The sequence below is a fragment of the Sycon ciliatum genome, chromosome 2 (genome assembly GCF_964019385.1).
Source record: "Sycon ciliatum chromosome 2, ocSycCili1.1, whole genome shotgun sequence".
Lineage (NCBI taxonomy): Eukaryota > Metazoa > Porifera > Calcarea > Leucosolenida > Sycettidae > Sycon > Sycon ciliatum.
Window position 1 is genome coordinate 42,608,856 of NC_088644.1, and position 27,980 is coordinate 42,636,835.

The 27,980-nt window shown below is 47.2% G+C and overlaps 1 protein-coding gene across 1 annotated transcript; it reads left to right on the forward strand.

The window, feature by feature from the left end:
• The first annotated feature begins 536 nt into the window (after positions 1-536).
• LOC135810599 (uncharacterized) lies at positions 537-20,416 on the forward strand. The gene is made up of 10 exons (XM_065324092.1): positions 537-728; positions 1,734-1,817; positions 3,330-3,469; positions 6,388-6,646; positions 6,894-7,410; positions 7,571-7,715; positions 8,035-8,201; positions 10,198-17,219; positions 17,749-17,862; positions 19,762-20,416. The coding sequence occupies exons 1-10, from the start codon at positions 537-539 to the stop codon at positions 19,861-19,863; spliced, it is 8,742 nt and encodes a 2,913-aa protein (XP_065180164.1). The 3' UTR covers positions 19,864-20,416.
• The last annotated feature ends 7,564 nt before the right edge of the window (positions 20,417-27,980 follow it).

Sequence of the window (27,980 nt, forward strand, 5' to 3'; positions counted from 1 at the left end):
TACGACCACGAAAGGATGAGATGGTGGGGCGCTCTGGCGGTACTTTACGATATGTATGCAAAGTTTGCAAACGCAAACGCAAACGCAAACCAGAACGTAGGGAGACACATGTACATGCCGGTATGTGTAGGGCTCCCTACTGTAGACCAGACTGTAGTACGATTTTTAGTAGAAGATGCAGGTGTGTGTCCTTCTGACTTTTCTGTTGATTTCTGGTCACTCCAATGTGACACAATATTTGAGTTGTCTTCTGCCAGTGTTAGTTTGGTTTCTTCTTTATGTTACTGTTAGCCTTCGCGGAGCTACAGCGCAGAACAGGAATCTTTGTGGAGAAGTTTTATCCCAGCCCTTTGCTTTCTAAATACTAGTACCGTGCAGTATCTCTATTTTTTGTACTATGCGTATGTGACAACTACGCCAATTATTTTCTGGCCGTCAATATCGAATGTGAATAACTCAGAAACACCCTGGCCAGCGGGCTTACCCGCTGCAGTCTCTCCGCAGAAATTCTGCTTGGGAGCTGAGTGCTTAGTATTATGTCTCGTGAAGGCTCCCCCACCATTGTTCCGCGGCGGAGAAAGCCCTTCGTGTTGCCCGATGATAGTGATGACAGCGATTCCTCTGCTGAGAATTGTACGATATGTCTCATGAACTTCGATGGACAAGTTGCTTCTCCGGATAGCTGTGCGCATTCTTTCTGCGTACAGTGTCTAAAGGAGTGGGCGCAGGTGAGTCTTGGGATGTGAAACTTGCTTGTGTCTCTTGCAGTCGGCTTCTTTCAGAATACGGGTGTTATATTTTGCATTTCAACGTACTTGTCCTGTACAACTTTTTTTGGATTGGATTTTGATTTGATACTAGACTTGTTCTATTCTTCGTCTATCATCTCGACTGATTCTTTAAATAAAAGCAGTGCAACTGAAAATACACGTATTGTCCGCCGGGGCTAGGTATTATTACTTTTCTAGTTTGTGAGCTTTCCTTGGGTAACGGGCATTTACTGCTGATCGTGGTAGTGCTGCTGTCGTTTCATACCAAGGATCATGTTCATTTACATGTGCTTGCATGCTGTCAAACAACAACATGTTTCAACTATTAAAACAAGGTTTATCTAATACCATGATTGTGTTTGTACTATGCGTACGTTTTATCTGAAACTCAATCCGAATATTTCCAGCTTCTTCATTTCGAATTGCAAAATCAAACAATTACAGCATTTTTGCTCCCGAGTATGGATATTTTATGGATGGTCCCATAATATATATTCTATTTCAGTTGGAGTACCGGTAACTAGTCAAAGTTGCTCATAAAATTTGCTCACCGTCGCATTCTATCCTGGTAACGAAATGAAAGTAGACGTCGAACACAAATCCGCTCTTGGGTGATCTGTATGGCGTATTGTGGGTAATGTAGGGACCTTCCCCTCATATCACGTGCTAGTGTGACTTCTTCTTTCTGGCAGCTGACCACGGCAGCATACTACGCATGCAAATACACACGCGCGCGCACGCACACACACACACACATACACCATGCATGCATGCACACACCATGCGCGCGCACACACACACACACACACACACACACACACACACCATGCATGCATGCACACACCATGCATGCATGCACACAAGCACAAACACACACACACACATCACCGTGGTCAATGAAAGTTCTCTTCTGCTATTCCTGCCTTGAATCCTGCGCTCTGTGTGTGAATGTGTACTATGCAGAATGTTAACACCTGTCCCATTGATCGCTTGCTCTTTCGAAATATTCTCGTCCGTAATACAACTGGCGGCCGTGTTATCAAGAAGGTGAGAGGTAGTTACATTCATTTGTAGAAAAGAAAAGGACCATGGAACTACAAGTTATGCTATAATGTCCACTAACACCACCAGTTACTTAACTTATCAGCTCATACGATAACATTGCACAAAGAAATAAGCTAGGAGCAAAACTGTGAAAACCAGGCAACAGCAGTGAACTCTACTTTCACAAAGGCAACACTCAATGCAGTACAAATGTGGGAAAAATCGGAGCAGAATAAATGCGAGGTGTGAGCTGCAACCTCTCTTGTCGCGATTTTGGAGCTGCGCGGTAGATTAGCGCAGTGAGTCTGCGTGATTGATAAGTGTAATCAAGCTGCCAGCTAGCAGGTGTTCATGCGGCGCTAACACGCTCTAGCCACAGGCTATTGCGCCGTTATAGCGTAACTTGCAGTTCCTTGGTCCTTTCCTTTTCTATATATTTTTCCTTGGCTCTCCATCCGAGTCCATATTCACATGCTTTTAATTTTTCAGTGTTGATATTTGGCTGATGTTCTGTCTGAATGTGGTCACCCTTTGCTCAGTTGAGTATTTATGCGTTGTGTAGTACATGTACAATCATGTACGCTGGGAAACACCAAGGAAAACAGATGCAAACCCAGGTATTGTAGACGCATGTATAATATGTTACATACATGTACGTTGCTTCATGTGTTCTGGGCGAAGATTTCTATTTGGGATTGAGTATCTGGAGATGAATTTCTGTACAGCATTTAGACAAGATTTCTATTTGGGATTGAGTATCTGGAGATGAATTTCTGTACAGCATTTAGACAAGATTTCTATTTGGGATTGAGTATCTGGAGATGAATTTCTGTACAGCATTTAGACAAGATTTCTATTTGGGATTGAGTATCTGGAGATGACTTTCTGTACAGCATTTAGACAAGGTTTCTATTTGGGATTGAGTATCTGGAGATGAATTTCTGTACAGCATTTAGACAAGATTTCTATTTGGGATTGAGTATCTGGAGATGAATTTCTGTACAGCATTTAGACAAGATTTCTATTTGGGATTGAGCATCTGGAGATGAATTTCTGTACAGCATTTAGACAAGATTTCTATTTGGGATTGAGTATCTGGAGATGAATTTCTGTACAGCATTTAGACAAGATTTCTATTTGGGATTGAGTATCTGGAGATGAATTTCTGTACAGCATTTAGACAAGATTTCTATTTGGGATTGAGTATCTGGAGATGAATTTCTGTACAGCATTTAGACAAGATTTCTATTTGGGATTGAGTATCTGGAGATGACTTTCTGTACAGCATTTAGACAAGATTTCTATTTGGGATTGAGTATCTGGAGATGAATTTCTGTACAGCATTTAGACAAGATTTCTATTTGGGATTGAGTATCTGGAGATGACTTTCTGTACAGCATTTAGACAAGATTTCTATTTGGGATTGAGTATCTGGAGATGAATTTCTGTACAGCATTTAGACAGAAAATGCATCAATACCTAGTCTAACCTTGCCTTTCTCTGTGTTTGTTTCAGATACCGGTCAAGGATACCAAATTTCGACCAGATGATGAAGAGGAGGAGGAGGAGGTAGAAGAACCACCGACATTCTGTGAGGAGTGTGGATTCTGTGACCGGGAAGATGTGATGCTTCTGTGCGATACCTGTGACGGAGGGTATGTTGTTGCTGTTGCTCTCTGTCACTCTCTGTCTCTCTGTCTCTCTCTCTCTCTCTCTCTCTCTCTCTCTCTCTCTCTCTCTCTCTCTGTCCCTCTCTGTCTCTCTCTCTCTCTGTCTCTCTTTCTCTGTCTCTCTTTCTCTCTGCTGTGTGTGTCTCTCTCTCTCTCTTTCTCTCTCTCTCTCTCTCTCTCTCTCTCTCTCTCTCTCTCTCTCTCTCTCTCTCTCTCTCTCTCTCTCACACACAACCATGCACTTGCTTTCAGGCATAAAAACCCTGTTGTAGAGGTCCCAGTACCTGTCTTTATAAATTTAGCTTACTGTCGAGTTCGAAACAGGACGACTGACGACATATTATCCAGACATTACAACGGGAACAGGTAGGTTGGGGGAACGACATTTATTATAGACGACGAGACAAGAGACCAAGACGAACGAAACGACTACATTCAGCCCTCACCAACGCTGTACAAAGCGTCACTGGCCCGTTTCTTAACGGTCGCGCTAATCGACCAATCAGCGTACAGCTAATGTACCAAAATTCTCAAACTTACCGTAATTCCTTGGTTCATACGGTGTAGTTTCCAAAGATTTTTTATGGACCAACGTCTTCTTTCGATAGATACCAACAGATCGTCCGCTTCGAATTTTTCGATTTGATTGCCGTTTGGCCGAAAATTACCTCCGAAACCGGCCTCCACTCGTTTCACTTCAAGGCTTTCCAGGTGGACGGCATCGCAATTCGGAAGCGGAGAAAGGATAGCCAGTGAAAAAAGAAAAACAACGACGTATTGGTTGTCAAAATCGACCAAGAAATGAATTCAATAGACCTGTTTCCGTGCTGCGCCCTCGCGGCCCGCGCGAGTGCGAAAGGGATTCTTTCTCGACAAAACAAACAACAACTACGCGCAGTACACAGGTACATGCAGGTGCTTTTTGCAGTGCAGTACACTGACATCACTGCACTGGCTGTATATACCTTAGGAATATCCTGTTCTTTTCCAAGGCATGATTGTCACTAGTGGGAGAACTCAGCCACCTGAAGCTTTCATAAAGGAAGAAGTAGTAGGTGAATGAGTTCGCCAGAAAATGGAACGACAAGAAAATAGATACTGTTGCTTTCCGGGGCGCTCATGAGACGACGACAAGATAAGACTGAAACAATCGACAGTCTGCCTCGACGCAAAAGAAACTCTTCTAGGAGAAGCTCGACGTGCTGTAGAGTTTGCAGTATTCTGCTGGAAGAAGACAAGAGAACTAAACTCAGACTACAGCGTGGAGCTGAAGCACGAGCGAAGCAAAAGCTGAGCGAGTTCGAAGAAATGGGGAAACACAGGAAAATGAGCGGGCGACATGATCTTTAGCTCGAAGCTCGCGCTAAGACACGCGGTGGGCACGTGCGCCTACGGGTAGCGCGGCCAGCCACCATGTTTTCAAAATGGAGGTCGACGCTTTTGAAATCCGTGTAGACGATGGTGAGGGCTGACATTGAAGAGTGAGAAAAGAGATCAAGTCTGAACGGCAAGATAAAGGGCCTGGGTAGCTATGGCAAATATGGGCGCGCAAGTAGCTACCCAGGCCAACGGAACAAAAGGAGACAAAAGGTGAGTACGCAAGTGCATGCAGGCCAGCTAGAAAAGGTACGGGAGGTGGTACCCAACATACCACCCCTCCATGAAAAAAATCCCGCGTCCTCGCGGAGAGAAAAAAAAAGAGAAAAAGATTTTAAAAAAATGACTGAGAGGAGAAAAAACACACACACACACACACACACACACATATTGCACGCGCGCACGGATCTCACGAAAGTGTGTACTAAAAATGCACTACAGATCATTCCTGTACTACTTATAGTGTGTAATAACTATTGGAGTTTGACGAGGAACGTGAATTACTAGTATTTTGCACGGCTAATACAGCCTAGTTACACTTTTGCTTAACATCCAAAAATTAGAGCGTGGCTCACCATGATCGGACCCCTAACTTGGTAATGTTTTACGAACACACGCGCGCGCACACACTACAAAAAAAATTCACGAAAAAAATTTGACGAAGAAGCATACAAAAAAAAAGAAAGAGAGAATGGTAGCTGACCTGCATGGCTTGAACGAGACTAGACGAGGTTGGCGTAGGAGAGACGAGGTTGATAGAGACGAGACGAGGTTGGCGTAGGAGAGACAAGACTGACATGGACGAGACGAGGTTGACATAGACGAGACGAATGGCGGTTGAGGACGACTGGGCATGGGATGATCTCAGGGTCGTGGGTCGATCAATAATCGGGCGCCAATGTTGAGTTCGAAACAGGACGACTGACGACATATTATCCAGACATTACAACGGGAACAGGTAGGTTGGGGGAACGACATTTATTATAGACGACGAGACAAGAGACCAAGACGAACGAAACGACTACATTGAAGAGTGAGAAAAGAGATCAAGTCTGAACGGCAAGATAAAGGGCCTGGGTAGCTATGGCAAATATGGGCGCGCAAGTAGCTACCCAGGCCAACGGAACAAAAGGAGACAAAAGGTGAGTACAGTTGAACATCGATTATCCGCACATCGACTATCCGACCATTCGATTATCCGTAACAGTTTTTTTGGGCGCACGTGCCGTAGAGTACGCACTGTGCATGTAGTGAGCCATTCAAAAAATACGAAAATTTTGAAAAGTAAAAAGGTCGTGCGGCTAGTAATAACCACTGAAAGTGTGTGAGTGACAGTTTTTTCTTATCTGGAACAGTTGCCTTATCTGAACACCGCCTGACAGTTGTCTGCCCAGAGGTGGTCGGATAATCGATGTTCAACTGTACGCAAGTGCATGCAGGCCAGCTAGAAAAGGTACGGGAGGTGGTACCTAACATTACTTACTCTGTGTGTGTGTTCGTTTGTGTGTGTGTATTTTACTGCTCAGCTATCACCTTGATTGCCTGAACCCACCACTAGCTGCAGTGCCAACTGGTAGCTGGTCCTGCCCTGTGTGTAGCTTTATTGATACATCCAACGCTACGCCACCCGTGTCTGATGATGGACAGGAGGAGGAAGAAGAGGAAGAAGAAGAAGAGGAGGAGGAGGAGGAGGAACACTCGTCCGACAGCAGTGATGATGACGACGATCCTGGTCTGAAAATCGCAAGTGACTCGGACCTTTCTCTTGACTTTGGGGACTACGAGGTGTGTTCTGCAGTGTTTACAGTACACAATTCCCACCATCTGCCTCTAGCTTTCGGTGATGTGTTAGCTGCGCACTCGTTTTCATGAATAAATTTGCTCCCTGGATTCCTTGTATGTTTCCTTTGTTGACATCCGTCTGTTCCGTGTGTTGCTTTGGATTTCGATGCATGTATTTACTGTCCATTGTTTTCTTCAACCTTTCCGTGTCTGTGTGCGTCGGTGTTTTGTTGTTTTCACCATTGCATAGGTTGACAATGACTACATGCCTGGCGCTGAAGCTGCCTCTAGTACTGGCTCACCGCTGAGCAGTGGTGGAGCCGTTGGAAGTCGCGCAAGCTCACGGTCGTCCACCCCGGGCCAAGCAAGAAACCCCAAGCCTGCTGCTACCAGGAAGCGTAAGACCAAAGCAAAGCCCAGCAAAAAGCGGAAAGTGGCCGGCAAGCGGAAGACGAGCAAGCGGAAGACAAACAAGCGAAAAGCTGCTAGCAATGACAGCGGTTCCAGCAGGAAATCAGTACGTGGATCTAGGCGACGGAAGAAGCTGGGTGGAAGAAGAGCACGGAAAGTCTTTCGGATACCAAGAGTGCCAAGGCAACAGCAATCATCCAATGGCCCCAGGACAGTAGCTGCTGTCCGTGAATCTCGGCGGCGCAGTCAGGATGTGGCAACGGTACGAGGAGCCAGCGTTGGTCGGCAGCGGCACCAGGCAGTGCCTCGACCCCGGCCGCTCCCTCCACCACCAAAGAGAGAAGAGAATATGTCTTGTAAGTTCTTCTTTCTTGCCTCGTACACTCCTTCTACCTATTCCTCCTGTTTGGCTGTTGTGGCAAGTGCTGTGCTCTCTGTGTGGTGGCAACGTCATGGATAAATTGTTCGTAGTATTAACGTTCTGCACTGCCTTCGTGTCTGCTTCTTTGTCTTTAGCGGATGATAGGCAGCGTATGCAGACTCGACGAACAGCCATTAGGCGGCTACAGCGAGAGATTTGGTATGACAGTCACCCTGAAGCCGGTGATTGCCTTCCACCACATTTAATCCCTGCTGGCCAAAGCTCTGCCGATGGGCCGCGGTAAGTTTCAGTTAGGCCTGCTCTATCTGTGTTTGCCATGCTCCGAGTCATGTCACCTAGCAACGCTATATTAACTTAAATCAGCTTCCTGGTGATTGTTCTTGGAAACCATTACATTTTTGGCATGTAGTGTTTACGTTGTCTTGCATTGAGCATGATACGAGTAGTATTGCCCTCAATCATTTGTGGCACTCTGCTACATGGAAGACTACTGCTTGTCAACGCCCATGCATCAGCTCTGGGTTTTTTCTGTAGCGAATCACTTCGCCCATCTAACTTAACTTTGTTTTGTCTTGGTTCTATGTGTTATTTGGTGTAGAAGTCGTGGAGTAGCATCATCTTGCTCTAGCAAGCCGCAAACATCGTCATCCACAGATTTAATTGGTGACATTATGCAGGAAATCAACAACGTAGCACGTCCCCAAGCGGCATCCGTTGCTCGTGACGGCTCCGTCCTTTACTCAGCAACTAGTAGCAAGGTGTCATGTGAGTGGTAAACTATTGGTTTTTCTGTACGAGTGTCTCTCTCTCTCTCTCTCTCTCTCTCTCTCTCTCTCTCTATTTGCCTCTCGCTATATCTATCTACATAAGAAAGAGAAAAAGGTCCACATTACACGGAAGAAACCAAGGTGTTGGCACGTAGTCTTCATAGTCGATGCGTAGGATATGTGAAGCGCTAACATGGGCCATTCCAGTCTTGGCTGTGCAGAAGGTATTGTGGTGCAGCTGCGACTGGGTATTTACTTATGCTCTATGTCACGCCAGGCTTGAATGCTTGTATGTAAAATTTATTTTCGTGGTGACATTTTGATACTAGTTCATTTCTTTTGTTGAGGCTCTTGGGATACTTGACATTGTGAAGGATTTTGAGCTTGTCGGTTCTGCAAGGTAGCATCTTTCGACTTGTTAGGATGCGCTTACTCTCCCCCGGCAGTTTGTGAAACCTCTCTTTGTATCTATCTATCCCTATCTCTCTTTTTTCCTCTCCTTTTATCTCTGATCTTTCTTTCTCACTCTCTCTCACTCTCTCTCTCTCTCTCTCTTCTATCTATCTATCTATCTATCTATGTTCCGGTATCTATCTCTAGATTTTACTTTACACGTAGGAGTATTGTGTTCTCATTCTGGTGTTACCATTATACATGTACTGGTTTTCTGTACATGAGCCGAGCCAAGCTAAAAGGTGGCTTAGGCATAATTTTTGGAAATTTCTTTTTTCTTGCCAAAGTGATGTCTATATATCCAACTTCCATCATGGAAATTTTGGTGCCCATCTGAAATGTATGTGCCATAAATGAGCATACATTGTGCACATGTCACAGAATGGCTGGTATCAATGACACTAAGGATTCCAAGACCTTCCCAAACTCCAAGAAAACATGGGACACCAAGTAGAGACAAAGCTCAGCAGGTGTGCAAGCAATAAAAGAAGAATGGGCACTTGTGTTCTACTTAGAAGATCCAAGAAAGAAGAAATAACAGATCTACATTAAATTTTCATCATGACTCATGTCATTTTATTACGCAATACGAATTTTCATATCATTCAACATGATGTTGTTGTGACTAGATGTTTCGCTGCGTTGGGGAACGTCGCATCTTACCAAGATAGTCCGTCATACTCTCTCCAATCACCTATGCCAGGATGAATTAATCCTTTCATTTAGCTCGTAGTGCTGTGCCAGAGATCTAGCTCCATTGGTGTACTGCCCTCGCACCTGCATAGGTCCAGTAGACTGCACATCGCTAACAAGCGGCACTGATTCTTTGTCCGTCCTAGTCCATGTCATTCTCCTTCCCTGCCAAGGGTACTGGTAGAAGGCGCCACGGAACAATATGCTAGCAGGTAGAGTCAATGCATCGCTTCGTCGTGTGGCACTATTTCCTTGAAACGAGGAAATTTTGGAATCCAGTACGCCACGTCATGAACACTAAATTGAAGGTAGCCGAAACAAAGTGAAACATCGCAGCAAGAGCCAATTCACCAGGCCGCTTGTCAGAATGATAGTCGGAAGGCTTGTAGACGTCTCCCCATAGCTACACTCGCCACTCTAGTCGTGGCCACGATAAGAAACACAGCCACTATGAATGAGCGACTCTTCCTCGTCAAGTAGGTTTTGGCTCACACGTATACAGAATGTCATCCTGCTCACCTCCACAGTCTCTAGAAGCTCCATTACGATCTCTGACAGCGCTGAGGAATCCCCACAACGATGAAAGAGGGAACACTGAAGAAGTGTTGCTCAAACATAAAAAAAGGCTTCTCTCTTCATCCGCTTGCAAACTGGAAAGTGAATATTTTCGCGATCGCGCTCGAGTAGAATTTTGCCAACTGTGACGTTTTGGTGATTTTCTCGATTTGTTGGCAAAACACGAAGCCACTTTTTAGCTTGGCGCGGCTCATATGGCTATGACCCACTCTTCTTTCTTCTGCTTTGATGTTGATGTGCTGCGGGGGCTGTGTATTGTGTTTGTTGTACAGGTGCGGTGCTGTCTTCAGCAAATGCTGGAAGTGGACCAAGTGGACCAGCGACCAGCTCATCTCTTGCTCCTGTCTTCTCATTCGCTACTGGCTCCTGCATCACATCAAGGCCAGCCAAGTCATCACTGCCAGGATCTGAACACCCTAGCCCTGCATCCTCGAGTCAACGGCCCGCAGTTGCTCAAGACTCTGCGTCCATCCATTCCATTGGAAGCGCCTCATCGCACCTTTCTCTTCGTTCTGTTGCCAGTAGTGCTGCACGTGATGCTCAGCTGGCCGCCTCTGATGATGACTCAATGTCGTTAGATTCTCTTGACAGTGTTTCGTCACATCGCTCTTCCGTTAGATCATCTGCTTCGGTAGCTGGTAGGGTACCGTCAGGCAGTAACTCCAGTTCTTGCTCTGCCAAACTGCGCCCTGTTGTACCACCACCGGCCTTTGCCAGCGGCGGTGAGCCGAATACTTCTTTGTTTGCTGCTGGGGTGGGATCACTTGCACGAAACTCGCCAGCGGCATATACCAGCTCTGCAGCTGACGGTGCTGATCCACTCAGTGGCACTGTGTCAACTCCATCTCCGTCGATGCTGGCAGCAACAAATAACAACGGTGGCAGCAGTTGCAGTGAGAGAAGCAGTGCTGAGAAGATGGTAAGTGGAAAGTTGTTAGGCCACTGTGGGAGGCCACCCACGCCACAGTCGCCCGCGACCACTCCTGTTGCTACTGCTGACACTGCGACTGACACTTCTACTGCGACTGACACTGCTATTGCTACTGATACTGCTACTGCTACTGATACTACTGCTGATACTGCTGGTGCTACATCTACTGTTGTTGCTGTTCCTGCTGTATGTAGTATTGTGTCATGTGATTCTATATCTTCAAGTAACAGAGCTGTACCATTGCACTTATCGCAACAACACATGACCACTTTGCAATGTGGCAACTCTCCCTCGGCCACTGTCCAGTCCCCTTCATCCGACACTTTTTCTTTGAGCAGTTGTGCTGAATCTGATCCTGACAATGAGCTGGAAAGGCAGCAGCAGCAGCAGCAGCAGGTGTTGCCTTTGGCGCCACACTGCAGTGCCAACGAGCAGGAAGACTCAGCTGATGACGATTTTGATCTGCGAAGTGAGGCCAGTGACGAAGGTAGCCTGGATGATCATGCAACTGTCCATGAACAGGATCCGTCAGCCCCAGTTAGCTCTGCATGTACCTCTCGCATGTCACCAGAATCCCCGACTGCTGATTGCAAACAACCCTCACCACAGGATTTTAATTCCGTCTGTGCCAATAGGAGAACTTCTTCAACTTCACAAGAACCTGGTCAAGAAGTAATCCAGCCCATCACATCACCTAAAGCATCAATGGCACTGCATCCTGTCACTGCTGAACAACATCTAGCCACGGAGCCATCGGATATGGACTTTGATCTCCAGAGTGTGGCAGGTGATACATGTGTTGACGATCCTATGTTCGTGAACCAAGCCCGTCTTGGTGCTGTGCCATCTAATGGCAAGGAATTTGATACTGCAATATCATTAACGTTGCCTCGGCAGGGCTCTGGAGCAACTAGCATTCCTGATGAAGTGGTGCATAATTTCCGATCTGTTTCCCCTGCCAGCCATGGAGAGCCTACCAGTCCAGTTAGCTTACAAAGCAAACCCTCGTCGGGGGATGTTGCGGAAGAGCAAGATGAAGAGCAGCACAGTGATGTTGAAGATGCAACTGACGAGGCTGTTGAGAGTTGCTTTGACCTGCAGAGTGAGGGCAGTGTGCATGCATCTACCGTGGAGGATGGTGACGCAGGTCTCCCTGTCGAGCCAGAGACAGTCACTGATTCATGTGTGCAACGTACTGGTCTTGATGTGGGGACATCTAGCGACCACAGCAGTTCACTTGCCAATCAAGAATCATCTACACCTGGCTTGGCAGCTTCATCATCGATGGACAAGGAGTTCCAGCCCTGCAACCCTATCAACTCAGAATGTGAGCGAGATGAACCGTTGGACTTGGATTTTGATCTCCAGAGCATTGTTGGTGACCTCTCTACAGACGATCCAGTACATGTTGTTGCTGCAGCGGGCAGAGCTAGTAGCCAGTTAGCTGGGAAACCTGCTGATGATATTGCAGCCTGTGTACCCCCTTCTAGTGCGTCCACGCAAGCTATACCAGCATTACAAGCCAGCACTTCTTGCACCGAGCTCAACTCTGTACCAAACTCGCGGCACTCTGATGAAAGCACCGACGCTGGTTTGCAAGCTACCAATTCTGATCTTGGCCACTGTATTGCAAGTGATGCCGAGCTTTCTCCGTCTTCCGACGCTACTGCTGCAGTGTTGGATTTTGATCTTCACAGTGAAGCAGGTGATCAGTACGAGGAGGATGCTGCACAGAGCTGCTCTCCACACTGCCAAGCTGGTAGGGACAGTGATAGCACATCCACCCTGAAATCTCCCAGTGCTGATAGCTCTAAGGCCGTGGCTGGCGGCGATGGACCAGACAGTTTGGTTTCAGGGCCAGGCACGGCAGCAGCTGTCGAGAAGAGTGCTGCACAAAACTGTGGCGCAGACCAGGCTGTACAATGTCCAGGTGTTGCCTCTCCAACACACTCTGACATGTCTTCTCCATCAACTCGTGGAGTGGAGCAGCACTTTGCCAATGAATCCTTGCGCCGTCAAACTTCTGGTGACGTGTGTCCAGGAGGCTCTGCTGGCATTGCAAGTGATGCGGCTGCTCTTAGTGATGGCGACATCCACGCAGACCACTCTAGCGCATTGGCTGAGCGTCGAGGTGAATCGCAAAGCAACGATGTGCAGCCCAGTGATGTGGCCGATGGTGGGCTATTGAGCGGGAATGACTTCCAGGTCAGCGTGCCGCTACCGTCTGATGATAATGGTGGTGTTTGTGATAAACCTGACAATGCCAGCTCCCTTGTGCCTGCTTACAGTGAAGCACACTCCGAGTCTAGTGATGACTCACAGCCCACTAACCCAACTCGTGCACAGTGTTTCTCTGTGAAGCGCGCCGATTCACCCACACCTTCACTGGCCAGCAAAGGAGACTCCAGCGAGTTGGACTACTCGCCATCGAATAGTCCGTCTCGGCCTTGTACTCCAGACACTGACTTGCAGACACAGACACCATTGCATCGGGCTCATGAGGCAGCAGCAGCACCAGCAGCAACTTGCAGGCCATCAGCCCACGGTTCTCATCTTCGTCCTCTATCTCATATCGCCAGGAAACTGCCACCTGCCTCTGCACCTTCAACTTCTGAAAATGAACACAGGTGCGACAGGAGAGATGAAGTACCGACACCAACAGAGACCTGCTCACCCTCTTGTTCTACCTCTGCGGCTGCTCTTGGTAGTCGAGGCTCTGCCACTACTACTCATGCCCCAGAAGATCAGACACTGGTGCGCGGAGCAAACATTGCGCCAGCAGCCACAGTGCCTCCGGGAAACACCATCACAATTCCCAGCCAGGAAGTTGCCCGCAATCATCTTAATCAAGAATGCAGGAATGACGAGCGGTCTACAGCATCGCGGACATGGGCTGAAGGTAGCGTACAGCATCAGTTACGGCTGGAATATGAACAACAACAGCGGCAACGTTTGCTTAATCGCCGTGCCGGTTTTCTTAGACGAAATGAGCAGCAGCAACAGCAGCAAGAATGCAGTGTGCCCCGTATTTCATTATTGTCATCCGAACACCGAGCTAATGCGAGTGACCGAGATGATTTGGAGTCGGTGATCTGCGTGGAACGTTCCCCAGAACCAGTAGACGTTGTGGTTATTGAGAGTGAAGATACTGCTAGCCCTAGGCTTTTGAGCACGTCTCCCGTTGATCCACAATTTCTATCGGTGTCGACTGGCTCACACGTATCTTCACGACGGGTGCGAGTGTATTCTCCAGCTAGCGATGCGCCTTCTGCAAAGGATTCGCGTCGGAAGACGGGAAAACGCTTACGGGACCACTCCTCTGGAGGCGAGACGCGTAGGAAAAGAACCCGATATCACGATGACCAGTCACCAACTCCTCCACATGAGGATGGCCACCGCCGTCACCGCCATCGTCGCCGCCGTCACCACCACCACCGCAGCGGCAGCAGCAGCAGCAATGAAGAAGACGAACACATTGGTCACCATGGTCATGACTCACAGCATCACTCGCGTTCCAAACGGCACAGAACACTGGATTCAGCTGAATTGGAGTATTTCTCCGATGGTACGGAACCCTCACCAAGCTCGGGGACATCCCCGCATCAGTCCCGTTCTTCTAAGAAGCGTCGGCGGCATCGATCTGCATCCTCTGAGTCGGATGTGCAACCAAAGCGAAAGAAGTCGCACTCTCATAAACACAAGAAACGTAAGAAGAAGAAGAGCAAGAAGAGTAAGAAATCTCGGCATCGCAATCACTCGGAGGATGAGAAAGCCGTAGTACTGTCTGACAGCTCTCTGTCTCTCCAGCTCAGTAGCAGCTCTTCTCTGTCTGGAAATCCCACCCAGACTGTGCCAGGGACTTCTTGTAATGATCCTCCTGTTGCGACTACCACCCCTAGTGCTGTTCCAGTTGATGTGCTTCCCCACCACAACCGTTTGCCCAGCATCTCACCGAAGAAGAACTGTCCAGAAGCTAGAGCGCCAGTTTCTATTGAAACATACCCTGACAGTTCTTCTGAATCTCATGCTGGCCATCAAGTCGGCCAGCCTGTCTTAGCACAAGCAGACGGCGCAGCAGCAGCCAAGTTGGTGCCATCCGTTTCTTCTCCCGGTGCTGGCGTGTCGCTCAAATCACCACTCAATTCACCAGTCAAACGAGGCTTGGAATATCGTACTTTGCCAGGAAAGCCAGTGGTCGCCGCGGCTCAGGAGCCGACCGCTGAAGATCTGTTTGGTGATCTTGTCAGCCAAGTGGCGTCGGCTGATTGTCACGCTGGACGCAGCCTGGATCCTGTAGAGGTAGAGCAGAGCGGAATGCGCTACACGAAATCTGCAGCGACTGTGTTCACTCCGAACAGCGCTACAACTAAGCCGCTCACAGCTACAGGCAGTGCTACTGCTGCACTTGAGCAACGCCGCGGCGTGGGAAAGCCAACAGGCCTGGTCTTGTCCAGCCAGTCTAGTAGATCGTCCATTGATATCGATTTCGACGATGTGGACAGCTCCGCTGGTGAGGCATTTGCCCATATTGAAAAGCCTGTGGACGATAACATTGGCAATCTAGCCAACCCGGAAATCGGCAATCAGGACGATGCGGTTATGGAATATGAAGACTCTCTGACATTATCATTCTCTAATAAATCATCTCCACTTCAGCTAGAGCTAGAGTCCTTGCCGTCGACGGTCGAGGTGGAATTTGGCAGCGATCTCAGTAGTGCCGATAAGCTGATTGTCCACGATGCACCCGCGGGTCAACAGCAGCAGCACCGCGGTGAGAAGCTCACCAGTGCTGAGATGTACACCATGGAGAAAGAGCAACGCGTGCGGTCACATGGCCAACTGGAAGTCTCCTTGACAGAGTGGACCACCGGCAACGAAGCTGATTCTGTCAGTCAGCGTTCTGAGAAGATCATGCTGCAGATTGAGTTGGGTAGGCTTCGCGACAACCAGATTCTCAAGAAGATCAAGGCGATCTCCTATCGAGAGAAAGTACACCGCTGGTTGCAGCGCTCTGTGAATGCTGATCCACCAATCGATGTACCTCTCAATAAGTACGAGGAAGCTGCACTGGCTAAGGAGAAACATCTTGCAGAGCACGCTAGAAAGGTCTCCGAAAAGTCACCAATGGAGGCGGCTGGTCCGAGGATTCAGCGTTCTACTTCCGCCACCAGTCTGACTAGTTTGATGGTGTCCGTGGACAACGACGACATCAAAGCACGTGCTGTTGATGAGTTCTCTTTCAGACGGTCACAGCCTCTACCCACAGCACAGCAGCAGCTACCCACGCCTGGGCTGTCAAAGCCAGTTGCTGCTGCTGCTGTTGAGCTAGCCACTGCATCTGATTTCGGCCCGTCCAGTCTGATTTGTCGGAAACAGCCCTCTCTTATTCCAGGGTGTACGCCACAAGACCTTGCAGCTAGCGCCTCACAGCAAATATCAGAAGCTAATGAGGAACAACAAAAGCAGCTACCACAGCAGAATGAAGGCCTGGAGCGGCTGCAGCCGAAGAAGAAGCCAATATGGCTGCAGGTTGCCGAGTCTCTGCCCCCACCACCGCCACCACCTTGCCAGCCGCCTGTCCGACCTAAGACACATGGTAACAGCAGTGCAGCGTTGTCTCAGAATAGTAACTCCATGGCGGCTATTGCTCCTACAGGTTCCAGACAAATACGACCAGTTGTGCGGCAGACCCTAGTGCCTGCATCTGCAACGCAGAGGTTGACTACAAGTTTACAACAGCCAGCCAATGCCCCCAAAACTTATGTTACAGCACCGTCTTCACACCAGCAGCAGCAGCACAGGCCAACGACCAATGGCCAGTACTCGGCACAATATCAGCCTCATGTCTCTTGCCAGGATGCTTCCATGAACAATAGGCAACGGTGGCCCCTGCCAGCTGTTACTCACACAAGCCAGCCTGCCCTGCCGCTTCCCAATGAGCTATACTCTCAATCCCAGCAAGTACCACATCACCAGTTTGAAGTTCCAGGCGACATGTCGCTACAGCCTCTGCTCACTCCAGCTCATGCGTCCAATACTAATAAGACAAAGAATAAACCCGCTGTCCAAGTGGCTTCGCAGGCAATCCCTGTGGATCTGGACGAGTCGCCGTACAGTCCCAAGTCCGTTTGGAGTGAAGCTCCGTTTGCCTTGACTCGAGACGACGACCCACTCAGCAAAAACTCTAGGGATCCCCGCTCCAGGCATGCTGCCAACCATTCCTCTAACGCATCCGGTTTAGCCCAGCTCGCGGCTGTTCTTCCAGCATTGAGCCCACTACTGCAGGTTCAAGCCACTGATCCTGCCGACTCCTCACTAGATTCTCAGGAGTTTGAGATCGACCGGTCGTCCCATTCCAAAATGGTAAGATCCGGGCACATGGAGTTTTGTGTGTGAGATTTTTTAGTTTTTATCTAGTGCTAGTTCATCAGGCTGCGCTTTGTGACGCCTTTACTGTGTATTAAGAGAATGTGAATTCACGATAGCGTAATTGTGCTATATACATACTTGTACAATGCTGCCTGTTCTTTTCATTTGGCATCGGCTGGCATGATGAGCATGGTGCATGGTTATTCTCCTAGCATTAACATTTGCCAACTGGTTTATGCTCTGATCTGAAGAAACGGTGATGCTGTAGCAGTAATGCGTGGCCCTTGCCGTGGACGGTTCGCTGTACGTTATTGTGTTGACCATATTTGGCTTTGTGGTGGTGGGCGGGGCTAACGTTCTCGGCGTTTTGTATCACCGGCCGATTGTGCAAGTTTTCCCAGCTCTACGATGGCAATGTGGACAGAATATAGACAAAAATGTGTACGTGTGTGTATGTGTGTGTACGGATGTGTACGTGTGTGTGTGTGTGTACGTGTGTGTTCTGTTTGTTTGATTTGTCCAGGAGGTGCAGCGAAAGATTGCAGAGGAGGTTAAAGTGGTGCTGCGTGATGCTTTCAACAACAACGCTATCTCCAAGGCAGAATACAAGGACATTCTTCGCCGCGCTGTACAAAAGGTATGTGGTATCCCTCCTGCAGCATTAGTTTGCTAGTGCTATTGTCGAGCTACTGTTAGTGATGCCAGGTGTAGATCTTAAAAACCATTTTTGAAAATGCCATCGAATGCGTATTATACTGTGATCCGCGGTACTAGTACCGTAAAGTACTATTAATCCCCCCCCCCCCCCCCCACATGCCGGGCGTGTCGCTTCCCAGCTGGTTTTTCAGCAGAGGGCGGGAATTAGATCAAGTCGTTCAAGTGCAGTACAATGTACAACAAAGCAGAAGATCAGACCTGGAATGCTGGATTGTGCACATTTTCATCCTGCACTCGCACTTATTGTGTACAGCAGTACATGCGTTGGTTCAACGTCGTATTTCGTTTACGCCGACGTCACTTCACAGGCAGAAATTCGACAGGGGGGGGGGGGGGGTTAGAGCGGGGGGGGGGGGGGGGGGGGCAGATCAACGGTACTTTACGGTACTAGTATTTACTGTAGATCGGGTTTAACCATGTTAAAATAATATATCATGCCAAGTTGTAGGCTCACTCGCGTCTTTTGCTAGCTTATCTCGCCACTATTCACCATGGTCAACATAGTGATAAATTTCACCCCGCTGATGCGTTCTTTTCTTCCGATTATTATGTTCTTTCCTGTTCTCTTTCTTTTTCCTTCTCTTACCATGGCTGGCTAACGCCCCCTCCTTTGCACTGGCTTCTGCCTTTGGACGGTGAAATAAAATAAAATAAAATTGAACCAAGTTGCCACCGGTTAGCGAGGGAACAGATATAAGAGGACTGGAGGCGCAGGATCTGACTTTGAACTGTGATCACTGTATGTGCAGCTGAGTCACTTGATGTTTGGTGCACGTGCACAAGTGCCTCACTGATCAGCTCAACGATTTCCTTGCGGGCAGCGAACACCGGCGACGAATACTCCGTTTGAGGTTTATGGATGCAGTCCTTGTGAAATATTTAGTAGAGCCGCTTGAATTGGGCATGCAGTGATCACAGTTCGAAGTCAGATCCTGCGCCCCAGTCCTCTATTATCTGTTCCCTCGCTTCGCTAGCCGGTGGAGAATTCGTGCTGCTGCTGCTGCTGCTACTGACTTAGGGTCGATCTTAGGTAAGACATCAAGGTTGCGTTTTGCTTTTGTCCGGTTGGTAGAGTCGAGAAGAACAGATGCTGGAAAAAGAGAAGGACGGTACTACTAGATGGTGGTTCACGCTGATATACCCATTTCGGTCCAACATCGATTTAAAGTCTGTATGTTCAATTTGTACAGTAAGGTGTACGGTACCTTGTGGAAACCCGCTCTCATGGCCACACATGTACAGAAATACCATACATCTACCAACTTTACCGACTTACCAACCTCGAACCTGACAAAGCCAGTAGAGGAAAGTAGAATCTATTGTTTGGATGAGAAAACAAACACATCTACCGAAAGAAGTAGTTTCTACCGAGACCTGCAGATCAAAAACGACCCCCCCCCCCATCTTTCATGCCATCAGCTGAAGTCCAATAAAATTGTATTAATAATAATAAATGGTTGCGCTCACTGAATCTGACCCGAAGTGCAAAACTGACGCCCTGGACCAGTTCCGATTACATCACTGCACTTGTACATGTGTACGTCTAGCCACATTCATGCCGCCTTCAGGGCGCCAAGGGCCATGCAGGTTGAAGGTGCCAAATACGCTTCGGGTCGGATTTCACCGAGCACAACTGTACTCCTGTAAATAAAGTAAAGCGTGGCCTAATGCTAAACTTCATGTTTATGTATGTGCTTCATCTCTCTCTCTCTCTCTCTCTCTCTCTCTCTCTCTCTCTCTCTCTCTCTCTCTCTCTCTCTCTCTCTCTCTCTCTCTCTCTCTCTCTCTCTCTCTCTCTCCATATATTATCTATTTTTAGGTATTTCACTCGGGGCAGAAAACCACCAGACCTAGTGTCATTCACGATTTGACCCGGGAGTATGTCGAGAGAGCTGTAAAAAGAAGATCAGTTCGCCTATGATATTTATTGTATCTTCCACGTGCCATAAAATATACCTTGCGGCCAAATAGGAGGTCTCCAGTATATTTTAGTATTTTTTTTTCTACGAAAAGAGGAATGGACAGAGTATGCTTGACAGGCAAATGCTGCAGGAATTAAGTTGCATATTATTATTATTCCATGTTGCGCTGCCAATATAGCTGCCCTGCGTTAACCAGCTACTATTCATCAAGCCCCATGCATGTCAACTCGCACCACATCATAATTATATAAATATTATCCAGTCTACTGGTATGTGCGGCCAGATGTGATTGAACCGGCTTAAAATATAATATTATTGTTCTTGCTCTGCACTATCAGATTTTATTATGCCGGTCGCCGTTTGCTGCTTTGTTTATCGTGGACGTTCATGTGCCTTATCTAAAACCTGTTTCCTATTTTCAACTGCTAGCAATAGCCTAACAGCCAGTAGAGTTATTCTGGTTGGGTGTCTGGTTTTTGTTCTTGTCTTTGTTCAGATGATCTGCTGATTTTATCTCCAAAATACTCCAGTTAGATTCCCGGTTTTACGTTACCCTGTTGCTTTAGAACTGGCTGTGTGCTGATCTGGATAGGATCAAGAGTACATGTACATAACCCCCGCGGGCCCGGTTGTGATAATTATGTACTCTTGGTAGAATAGAGAGACTTCGGGTGCGTTCTTAAATACTCTTCGAAAAGTTGGAGACTCTCCGAAAAGTTCGAGAGCTGTTCTTATATTCTCTCCGACTTTTAGGAGGCTTTCCTAAGCTCTCCAAGCTTCAGAGGTGGTTGAAACTTGGAGATGCCCGCGGTTTGGGATCAGCGCATGCGAACTACGGCTAAAAGCCACGTGTTGATCATGACTGTACGCATTTCCCTTTTCTAATACGCACATGTGCATACTACGTTCATAACTCCAGATCCCTTTGGCGCTTCATATTGCTTGACATGTTCAAAATATCTCCAAATTCTTCGAGACCCGTTCTTGAGTTATCCCAGTGTCTTCGACTTCTCTTTTCTTCTTCTTCTAGAAGCTAGAGAATATAAGAACGCACCCTTCATTCTGCGGTGCTTGCATGCCGTACGATTACATGCACATAGCTATTGTAAAGAAAATGTAGATCCAAGGAATGGAGAGTTCGATGTCAGCACTTGAAGAGTACATGAAAACCCGTTTTCATGTACTCTTGATGTCTGTAGTTGGCGTGGTTGCCGTGACAACACCATGCATGAACTCGCCGGGAAATTAGAATCTACGGTGTGAGTAGTCAGTACATGTACCAAGAGTACATAAGGGGTCGCCGCAAAAGTTTTTTGTCGTCCCTGAAATGAATATCATAATTATGCTGGACGACAAAAATCGCATGCATGTAAAGAGTCCATAATCCCCCGGGCCAGGCATAAGTACATGTATGTACAGTGTTGGTCGACTTGCAATTTTGGCTCATCCTCCCCACCCCCCCCCCCCCCCCCAACAAATACATAAGGGGCCGTCGCAAAAGTGTTTTGTCGTCCCTGAAACGAACGTTGTTCATTTCGCACTCGGACCCCTACCCTCCCTCTGAAACGAACACAGCTTGCTATGCTGGACGACAAAAATTGCATGCATGTGCATGTACATGTCATATCAAGACTCTTAGAGTCCATAACCCCCCGCATAAGTATGCACAGACTCAGTGTCGGTCGACTTGCGATTTTGGCTCACCCCCCCCCCCCCCCCCCCCCCCAATGAATAATGTCCGTTTCAGGGAAGACAAAAAAACTGTTGCCTCCAACTGAGTCTGTGCATACTTATGCGGGGGGTTATGGACTCTAAGAGTCTTGATATGACATGTACATGTACATGCATGCGATTTTTGTCGTCCAGCATAGCAAGCTGTGTTCGTTTCAGAGGGAGGGGAGGGGTCCGAGTGCGAAATGAACAACGTTCGTTTCAGGGACGACAAAACACTTTTGCGACGGCCCCTCAGGAGTATGTATTTGTTGGGGGTGGGGAGGGTGAGCCAAAATCGCAAGTCGACCAACACTGTACATACATGTACTTATGCCTGGCCCGGGGGATTATGGACTCTTGATATGACATGTACATGCATGCGATTTTTGTCGTCCAGCATAATTATGATGTTCATTTCAGGGACAACAAAAAACTTTTGCGGCGACCCCTTACCGTATTATCTCTAATATAAGCACAGTCTCCAATAATAGCACGTCTCCAATAATAGAACACCTTGGGGCGGCATTCAAAAAATAAAGTGCTCAGTCTCCATTATAAGCACACTAGTGTAAATTCATTATCTGTACCGGCGAAAAACCCCTGAAATGTGTGTGTCTGACATGAATTTGGCCATGGCAACATGCCTATGAAATGAGGTTGAAATAATAATGGAACAGTCTCCAATAAAGGAACGTCTCCATTAATAGCACGGGGCAGAGGTACATTGAAAAAATAAAGGACCGTGCTTATATTAGAGATATACGGTATGTACTCTTGGTACATGTACTGACTACTCACACCGTAGATTCTAATTTCCCGGTGAGTTCATGCATGGTGTTGTCACGGCAACCACGCCAACTACAGACATCAAGAGTACATGAAAACGGGTTTTCATCAGGGAGTCGTATAGACCCATACGACTCCCTGGTTTTCATGTACTCTTCAAGTGCTGACATCGAACTCTCCGTTCCTTGGATCTACATTTTCTTTACAATAGCTACTGTATATCACCTTATTTCCGGTGTTGTAAAATTTCGGTAAAAGCCAACCCCTGACTTTTCGGTGTAAGGATAAATTCGCATGGCACCAAAAAAAAAAAAAAAAAAAAAAAAAAACGCTCTTGCACTAATATCTCCGCCAAGCCAGGCCAAAAGGCTCCACATATGTATACCGGTACATGTTATGTATGTACATCAGGGAGTCGTACTCAAACTAGGGAGGTGACACGGCACAGAAATCCGTGTCACAGGGGTTGACTCGCACCCTTGACCCCTCGTTGTTATTTTTGGAATAGTTCAGTCCAGTCCAGTCCGAAAGGTCATACTCGGATCGACTCGCCTTCTGTACTTCACCTCCAAGCGTGCCGCATGGGTGTCTAGTTTTTGAAATTATTGAGGCAGCACATTTCGTTTACAGCCCATCACTCGCCAGTATTCTTTGAAAGACTACCAGCAATTTTTTTAGCTCCTGCCATGTCCGAACTACTTGATAGCAGTGATGGCGACAGCAGCAGTTATGAAACGGCGTGTAGTGTTGCGGTAACTGTTCAGAACTTTTCAGAGTCGTATCCTAGGTTAATCCGAATACTAAAAATTGACCCAAATTGCACATAACACGAAGCTGGTTTTTGAAAATTGTAAGTCGTGTATCTGCCCCATTTCTTCTTTATGACTTGCACAATACACCAGTCTTCCTAAACAACACATGTATAGCAGGGGTTAAGTACCATATAAGAGAAGTACAGCCAGTGATATTGTCATGTTGAAATACTACAATTTTGACACAAATTACACATAACACGAAGCCAGGTTTTGAAAATTGTAAGTCGTGTATCTGCCCCGTTTCTTCTTTATGACTTGCACAATGGTCCAGTCTGCCTAAATAACACATTTATAGCAGGGGTTATGTACCATATCAGAGAAGTACAGCCAATGATATTGTCATGTCTAAACACTACAATTTTGACACAAATTACACATAACACGAAGCTGGTTTTTGAAAATTGTAAGTCGTGTATCTGCCCCATTTCTTCTTTATGACTTGCACAATACACCAGTCTTCCTAAATAACACATTTATAGCAGGGGTTAAGTACCATACAAGAGAGATACATTGTACATCTAGTCATACTGTCATAAACAGCCAGCATTTTTCCTGCAGCAGTCACACCACCATCGTCATTATTTCCAGGGAAATCCTCTTACATTGTCAGCTCCTATGTCGTTAGATACAATGTAGGGGGCTGTAGGACCGGCTCGTCAAAAAATAGAGAACCTGAACACTTGAACTGAAGCGTGCTCGGGACGTCTCAGCAATCGTAGTATGCCTGAGCACTCCAATAAAAACTGGATCAATGGCAAAATCGTTCCCCACAGAAAAATCATACTTTGCGGGTCTTGCGTTGCACGCTTGGAGGTGAAGTACAGAAGGCGAGTCGATCCGAGTATGACCTTTCGGACTGGACTGGACTGAACTATTCCAAAAATAACAACGAGGGGTCAAGGGTGCGAGTCAACCCCTGTGACACGGATTTCTGTGCCGTGTCACCTCCCTAGTTTGAGTACGACTCCCTGATGTACATGTACAATGTACTACAGTCGTCCCTCTCTAATCCGGCACTTTATAATCCAGCACCTTCGATAAACCAGCACAATTTTCAGTAGCCAAAATGTCCTCTTCATGCACATTGCAGCAGTAAATCAGATTTGTTAATCCAGCACCCTCCCTAATCCAGCAGATTTTCGTGGCACAAATGGTGCCGGATTATAGAGGGACCACTGTACCGGTATACCAGTATACAAGTTGATTTTTTTAATTTGACAGTGATTTTCATGATTTTTACATATTTTTGGTATTTCGGAAAATTTAGGTGTAATGTTAAATTAGGTGATCCAGGACCAGTACCGAAGTTACCGAAATTTAAATTACACCGAAATAATGGTGTTATACAGTATGTGCATGTAATCGTACGGCATGCAAGCACCGCAGAATGAAGGGTGCGTTCTTATATTCTCTAGCTTCTAGAAGAAGAAGAAAAGAGAAGTCGAAGAAACTGGGATAACTCAAGAACGGGTCTCCAAGAATTTGGAGATATTTTGAACATGTCAAGCAATATGAAGCGCCAAAGGGATCTGGAGTTATGAACGTAGTATTATACTCTTGGTAGTACATTGCCAAGTTGTCGACTTGGAATGTTGGAGACACCTCTACCCGCGAGGGCCTGACATTACAAGATACCCTGGACAACTAACTTAGGACTATATCAACTAATGCGTGACACACCTACACGTTTCTCCTCCACGGGAACTTCCAAGTCGTTGCTGGATCTCGTGTGCACAAACAACATTGACTTTGTGAAATTCACATCTACACATCTACGCTTGCACCACTGGGCGACCACACTCCAGTTATCTTCCACTTTCATGCATTGCCACAATCGGCCGACACGACACCCTCGAGGTGGGTGCCTGACTACAAGAATTCAAATTTGAAAGCCTTGTGTGATCACCTCACCCAGCAACCTCTCTCAGACTGTATGACTGGCGCGACTCATGGTGACAGCGCTCTATTTGCCTGGCAAGGTGTTTTTTTTATCCACAGTTAATAACTATGTCCCGATGAAACTGATCACGAAGGGTAGCAGGACACGACGCGTCACAAACCGTGGTTTTCCACCAGTCTTCGCACGCTTCACCGAACTAAAGAACGACTTTTCAAGCGAGCTAAATCTACGGGCCTCCTATGCGACTGGGTCGCCTATAAAATTGTCTCGCAACGCTTTCGTTTCAGCCAACAAAACTGCAAGAGATAGCTACTACTCCCGCCTGGGACATGACCTTAACAATGGGTGCCAAACTAGAACATGGTGGAACCGTATGAAGCGGCTATGTGGCATTTCCTCACCCCTTGGCACAATACCAACTCTAGTTTCTGCCAATGGTTGTGACATAGTGACTGACTCTGAAAAGGCAAACCACTTAGCAGACCATTTCGCACGACAAAGTCAGACTCAGAACCAACAAAATCACCAACGGCGTGCACAACCCACAGCACCTTGCACACCACAAGCACCACAGCTCGAAAATTTGTTTGAATTGGACGAGGTTACTCCTGGCCAAGTCTTTGATGAAATAAAACTGCTAAAGGTCCATAAGTCCTCGGGCGGACCCATTTCTAACACTCTTCTGCGGGAGACCGCCTCGGTAATCTGTAATTCTTTGGCAACCCTCTTCAACATTTGCATTCGGACAAGCTCCTTCCCTGGTCAATAGAAAACTGCCGTCATCACACCAGTCCCCAAACCAAAAAAACCATCGCACTCAGCTGAAGGTTATCGTCCAATTTCTATCCTGCCCAGTATTGGGAAACTTTTTGACAAGCTGGTAAACCGACAACTCGTTCATTTCCTGACGGACAATAATATCCTCAGCCAGACACAATTCGGATTTGTTCCTAAGCGATCCGCAATTGATCAACTCCTTGTATTAACACACAATACACAATATATACTCTGCATTGGACCGGCGTTGTACATACAACATGATATTCTTGGATTTCGCGAAAGCGTTTGACAGAGTTTCTCACCACGATCTTATCACAAAACTCACCTCGTTTGCCAACACCTCGACCACCCGCTGGTTTGAAGACTACTTGACGGACAGACGCATTCAGGTTCGAGTTAGTGACTCACTGAGTGACCCCCCGTCTTCTCTCTGCTGGGGTCCCACAAGGCTCTCACTTGGGTCCAGCCTTATTCCTCCTATAATACCCTGCCTTCGTTAGTGCAATCAGATCTGTATCTCTTTGCCGACGATACAGCATTAGGTAACACATCGTCATCCGAAGTACAAGAAGACCTGGACGCGTGTGGATCTTGGGCTCTCTCCGTGGGGGGAGATTACAATGCTGAGAAGTCAGCACATGTGGTTTTCTCCTCCTCAACGGACCCTCCTCCCTACACCTTCTCCCTTAATAACCGTAGCATCCCAACACTCAACGAGCACCGCCACCTCGGAGTCATCTTGGCTCACAACATGTCCTGGCAGCCACATTTCCTTCAAATGATAACGAAATTTCGCCAACGCATTGTTCTGCTGTGCCACATGGCCTCTCGTTTACCGCCTGCCGCCATATTGGCGCTTTACCGCGGATATGTTCGGCCTGTGGCGGAATACGCTAGCCAGCTTTGGTTCTGTGGCGTACCTGCACGAGATACCGGGTCACTGGACCGCCTTCAGGCAAAGGTCGCTAGACGATACCTGTACCGGAAAGGCTGCGCAGCTGAGTGGAGCACTTCCAAAACCGAGCTCTTTCGTGCAGCCGGTTTGGAATCCCTCAGTTGGCACAGACACATTGGAGCCCTCTGTCTGGTTTTTAACGTTATAAAGTTTCATCCACACCTTCTTCGTGCATGTCACTTCTCTCTTAGCTCTAGTGCCCGTCGCCCATTCTATCTCTTATTTGCTTCTGCTCAAGGTCCATATCGAAGCCGCCATGTTCTCTTTCATTCCCTAGCTGTATGGAACAATTTGCCAAAGGACTTGCGTGAAATTGCACATGCTCATACATTCAAAAGAGACTTAAAGCGTCATTTCTCTCAGTACTGCTACGACATTGCTGGGATCCCTGGATTTTAAACTGTGTTTTTCTTTCTTTTTCCCGTCGCGTGTGCATGTGCTGCTGTTGTCAGGCGCACTCCTGCACGTACTTCTCTGACATGCGAGGCTTCATATTTTTCTTTTTCCCGTCGCGTGTGCATGTGCTGCTGTTGTCCGGTGCACCCTGCAAGTACTGGCTGACATCCGAGGCTTCATGTTTTTGTTTGTTTGTTTTCTGACGTTTTCTGCTGGCTGAGCTCCTTGCTCTGTGTTTGGTCCGGAGACACCCCCTGATTTAGGTACCATTGCCTTTGGGTTATCCGTGATAATAATAATAATACGAAGTAGGCGGAATAGCGCGAGCTCCGGTGTGGGGAGAAACCTTTCTTAAGGTGGCCCTCTGAGCTTTACGGCACCCCGCCCGGAAAACAGCGTAACTTTGGTTACAATGCATATAATTGGTTCAAATTTTCAACACTAATTCCTGAGATCCCATAGTCTGATCTTCACCAGGAAAAATGGACCTCTTCACAAGCACTGTCGGTGTGGATGTGAATTTACGAAAATTGCCGTATATAGAACTCGTAACCAGCACTCAGAAATACCAATGTTTTTATCATGACATTTTTCACATGGAGTACATTCTTTACATCCAACTTGAGGTGCTAAAACAACAATATACAAAGAAAACCTCAGAAAAGGTTTCCAATATCGAAAACACAAAACCATAGTCCAAATGCGCAAAAGAACGACACATGTTGGAGATGCTCTTTACAGCCTATACTACCTGAGAACAGGCCACATTGA